Source organism: Crocuta crocuta, unplaced genomic scaffold, assembly GCF_008692635.1.
Source record: "Crocuta crocuta isolate KB4526 unplaced genomic scaffold, BGI_CrCroc_1.0 scaffold653, whole genome shotgun sequence".
NCBI classification, from domain to species: Eukaryota; Metazoa; Chordata; class Mammalia; order Carnivora; family Hyaenidae; genus Crocuta; species Crocuta crocuta.
In genome coordinates, this window is record NW_027527134.1 from 377,764 (window position 1) to 382,021 (window position 4,258).

At 69.2% G+C, this 4,258-nt stretch overlaps 1 protein-coding gene across 4 annotated transcripts in view; it reads right to left on the bottom strand.

Moving 5' to 3' along the window:
• Window positions 1–1,645: 1,645 nt before the first annotated feature.
• TH (tyrosine hydroxylase) overlaps window positions 1,646–4,258 on the bottom strand; it is a 7,075-nt gene continuing 4,462 nt past the window's right edge. For all 4 annotated transcript variants that reach the window (XM_077756005.1, XM_077755889.1, XM_077755952.1 and 1 more), the window contains 4 exons: window positions 3,645–3,701; window positions 3,310–3,405; window positions 2,968–3,101; window positions 1,646–1,952 (listed from right to left, as the gene is read on the bottom strand). In XM_077756005.1, coding sequence (XP_077612131.1) covers window positions 1,793–1,952; window positions 2,968–3,101; window positions 3,310–3,405; window positions 3,645–3,701 — 447 coding nt within the window. In that variant the 3' untranslated portion in view covers window positions 1,646–1,792. The remainder of the gene's footprint in view (window positions 1,953–2,967; window positions 3,102–3,309; window positions 3,406–3,644; window positions 3,702–4,258) is intronic.

Here is a 4,258-nt window from a genome sequence, read left to right on the forward strand (position 1 = left end):
TGGGGCTGGGGCTCTGTGGGGGGGGGGCACATGGCCTACCCACGTACCCCTGGGTGCCCACCCCTGTTTCCGGAGCCCCTGCCCATCTCCCCCCGCTGACCCCTTTCAGACCATCAGGCCCCTTGGCTGTCGCACGGTTTGGGTTCCCATGTACCCCCACCCCCACCCCCCCAGACAGGACCAGGAGGGAGGCCAGACCCCCTCCCCTCCCCCTGCCACCTGCAACCGTCTCGGGCACCGAGTCCGTGGACCCTTCGCAGCTGAGAAAGGGGCTGAGCCTGCCCCTCCTCTTGCCTCAGACCATGGGGACCCCCCGCACGGACCCCCGTCTCCAGCCTGTGAAATACTGACACCCCTGCCCAGGAAGTGCTGCCGTGTGCCCCCGGAACAGCCGGGGCCCGCCCGCTCCGAGCTCAGCCCCCCACCCCCATGCGGGACTCTGTACAGGCTGATGCCAGCTCTCACGGGCACCTTGCCCACCGCTGCCTCTGCCCAGGCCATGCTGAGGCAGTGCCCGCTCTGACCCCCGAGGCCTCCACACAGCAGGGAAGGTCTAGGGGTCTCTGGAGAGGAACGTGCAGGACTGGAGGCTGGGGGGCACGAGCTGGGTGAGAGGGCACCGCCCCGGGGCAGCCGGGCCTCAGCCCTTCCCCGGGCTCACGGCCGTCAGGAATGGCCCCACTGGGGTAAGGGAGGCCCGGGCACGGGCCAGGTGCTTAAGCCACAGATGGGGGAAGGACAGACCCCAAGGAGGGCTTTGCCTCGAGGGCTTTGACAGTTGAGCAGGAGTTTGCCAGGATTGGCATCCCGAGAGCTCAAGCCAGGGCCCTGGAGGTGCATGGCGGTGGGTGGATGTCAGGACTGAGCAGGGCCCCGGGGGACTGGCCGGCAAATCCCCGGAAGCCCCCAGACCGCTCTCTCCAAGGGCCAGGGGAAGGGGTGGGAGGGGCACGCCGGGCCGGGCCAGCCCTGGGGGACGCTGGGGCCTGGCTGGAGGGCCATGTCCAGGCCCCTCGAGTGAGCAGAGGGGCATCTCACAGAGCTCAGAATCCACCCTCGGGCGCCCTGCAGGGACGCAGGCCCAGAGAGGTCATCCGGGAACCCCCTCAGCTGAGCGCCCCATGGGCACGCGCATCCGGGGCGACTCCCGGGCCCTGCTCTGTGGGGGTGGGGTGGCCCAGGGCCCCGTTCCTACACCTGGCCGCACGGGCTGGCCTGTCCCCTGTCCTCCCAGTGGGGACACTCCGCTGTGGCGAGCTCCCGGCCTGCAGGCCTGCCTTGGAGAGCACGCCCCCAGCCCCAGCACCGTGAGCCCTGCCCCCCCAGGGACCCCCCAGCCCCCGCCCCCATGCCGTCACAGCGCAGAGGTGATGCGGCAAAGCAGGGACCCCCTCAGCCTTCCGGCGCTGCTGGGGGCTCAGCCCAGGCTGGTCCTCTGGGGCGAACGGGGCACCCAGGCGCAGAGGGGTCTCCTGCCCGGCCTGGGCTGCCTGCCGAGGTCTGGAGGGGGCGGAGGACAGAGGAGGCTGCGCAAGCCGGGATCAGGGTGCCCGGCGCCCGAGCCCAGCACTCAGACGCGGAGGCCAGGGAGGTGCTTGGAGGGCTCTTTCCTTTATTGAGCTTGTGAGAGGCGGCGCACGGCGTCAGGGGCAGGCCGAGCTGCCAAGCGGTGGGGCGGGGGTCAGCGGGGTGCCCTCCAGCAGGGACGGTCTCTGGCAGGCCCCGGGGGTGCCCGGTGGCCCAGCCCCTCACTTGGGCGGGGGCCGGGGAGGCGCAAGGGTCTCCGCCCGCCCTAGCCGATGGCGCTCAGCGCTTGGGCGAGGCTGTGCAGCTCATCCTGCACATCCTGCAAGGAGCGCCGGATGGCGCGGGGACTGTCCAGCACGTCGATGGCCAGGGTGTACGGGTCAAACTTCACAGAGAAGGGGCGCTGGATGCGGGAGGCGTAGTTCCTGGGGAGGCAGTGGGCACAGGCCCTTGGTCACCCGGCGGGGACGCGGGGGCCCTGGGGAGATGGGGGCAGGGTCTGCGGCCTCCAGGAGACGGCCTCCTTCACTGCTGCGGGGCGAGAGCTGCCTGGACCCCAAAATCTCCTCGTGACCAACTGCTCGGACAAGATGGGGGACCGAGGCCTTTTGCGAAGGTGGGGGCAGGGGAGGCACAGGCCTTCTCCAAGCAGGTCTCTGCTGGACCCCCCATCCCTCACACACCTCCTCCAGGAGGCCTTCCCCAGGCTGTGTGCTGTGCAGAGCCTCAGGTCTGCCCTATGCTTGCTTGTGGGATCCAGCCCTCCCCTCCTCCCCACTCTGAACACACAGCCCCTGGGCCTCAGTTTCTCCTGGCCGAAGACCCTTTCCACGAATGAGCAGGTGGGCATCTCAGGCTTTGCCTCCTTGCCCAGATGTCAGGTCACACGCCGTCAGGCTCCCTCCAGGCCCCCAGGCTTTCCATGCTGGCCCTCAGCCACCCCTGCCCCTCCTCTGTCCCACCCCGTGGCCCCAGCTGTTTAGAGGCTGGGAAGAACCCCACGCATCCTTCTTATAGGGATCACACTCTGGGGGCGCCTGGGGGGCTCAGTCAGTTAAGCGTCCGACTTCGGCTCAGGTCATGATCTCAGAGGTCGTGGGTTCGAGCCCCGTGTCGGGCTCTGTGCTGGCAGCTCAGAGCCTGGAGCCTGACTTGGATTCTGTGTCTCCCTCTCCCTCTGCCCCTCCCTATTCGCGCTGTCTCTCTCTCTCTCTGAGAAATAAATAAAACATTTAAAAAATTTATAAAACTAAGGATCACACTCTGTCTCCTAACACCCAGACTTGACCAGGCCACCAGCCTGGCAGGTCTCCCCACCCCAGACTTTTTGGGGTCCCGCTGCGGGAAGGGTATGCACAGTGTCCTCTGTGAAATGGGTGCACAGGCCCCGGCCTGCCGCGGGCTCGCCGGGTCTGGGGGCCTGGTGGGGTATCTGGGCACCTGAGCTTGTCCTTGGCGTCGCTGAAACTTTCAGACACGAAGTAGACAGACTGGTAGGTCTGGTCCTGATAGGGCTGCACGGCCGCGGCATCCGGGTCGAAGGCCCGGATCTCGGGCTCCTCAGACAGAGAGTGCTGGAGGGAGGCCGCGGGGTCACGGGACCCCCCGCCCCGGCCCAGCGGCCCTGACTCCACACCCTCCTCCCCGGGGCGGGGGTCCTCCTGCGGGCTGGGGGCCGTGTGGGTGGGGCCGGGCCGAGATGAGTTTCTAGGCCCCTGGCCCGGGTCCAGGAGGCCCAGCACGGCCACCCTCCCCCTGGGGGCTCTGGGGGGGCAGCCTCACCAGGAGCTCCCCGTAGGAGGAGAGCAGTCCGGCGCCGTAGGCCTTCACCTCCCCGTTCTGCTTGCACAGCCCGAACTCCACCGTGAACCAGTACAGCTGGTGGGGCAGGAGCAGCGCTGGCCCAGGGGTAGCCGCCGCCCGCACCGCCGCCCCCCTGCCCTTGGGCCTGGGGCACCACCCGCTCCCCTGGGCAGAGCCCAGCCGTGCTTTGGGGGGTCCCAGCATAAAGGTGATGCTCCCTGGATAGACGTGAGGGCCTCGGCCCAGGTGGGGGGGCCCGGCCTGAACCCAGGCGTCCTGCGGGAGCCCCCACGGCCCTGCAGGGAAGGACCCACCGTGGACAGCTTCTCAATCTCCTCGTCGGAAGCCCCCAAGGACGCGAGCCCGATATCCTGTGGAGGAAAGAGGAGGCGGAGAGGGGAGAGGCTCGGCCCACCGCTGCGTGGCACCTGCGTCAGGGGCCTCCTGGACGCTACCCAGCGCGCCAGGGCCCTCTGGGGATTCGGGGACCCTCCCAGGGCCTGGGGAGCCTCCTGGGAGGGGGGACCTTCCCAAGATGCAAAGGTCCTCCAGGTATGCAGGGTCCCTCCTACGGTGGGGGGGGCTCCTGGGACGCAGGGACCCTCCTACGGTGGGGGGGGGGCTCCTGGGACGCAGGGGCCCTCTCAGGATCAGCGGAGGGCCGAAGGCGGCTCCTGCTGTTCTTCAGGAAGCGGCCAGCAGGTGGCAGCACAGGCCACGGGAAGCCCCAGCTTGCGGGCTCTGCGCCCGGCTGCCGCCGTCTCCTTTCTCAGGGGTTTCCCCAGAATCCGCCCAAGCGCACCCAGCGCCGGCCGCCCACGCCTCCCTTCCCGCACGATGCCGTCTCCCTGAAGCCTCACGGACCCAAGTGGGCACCGTCCGGCCACAGAGGGACTGGGGCGTGGCCCTGAGGCTCCGCAGCGGGCTG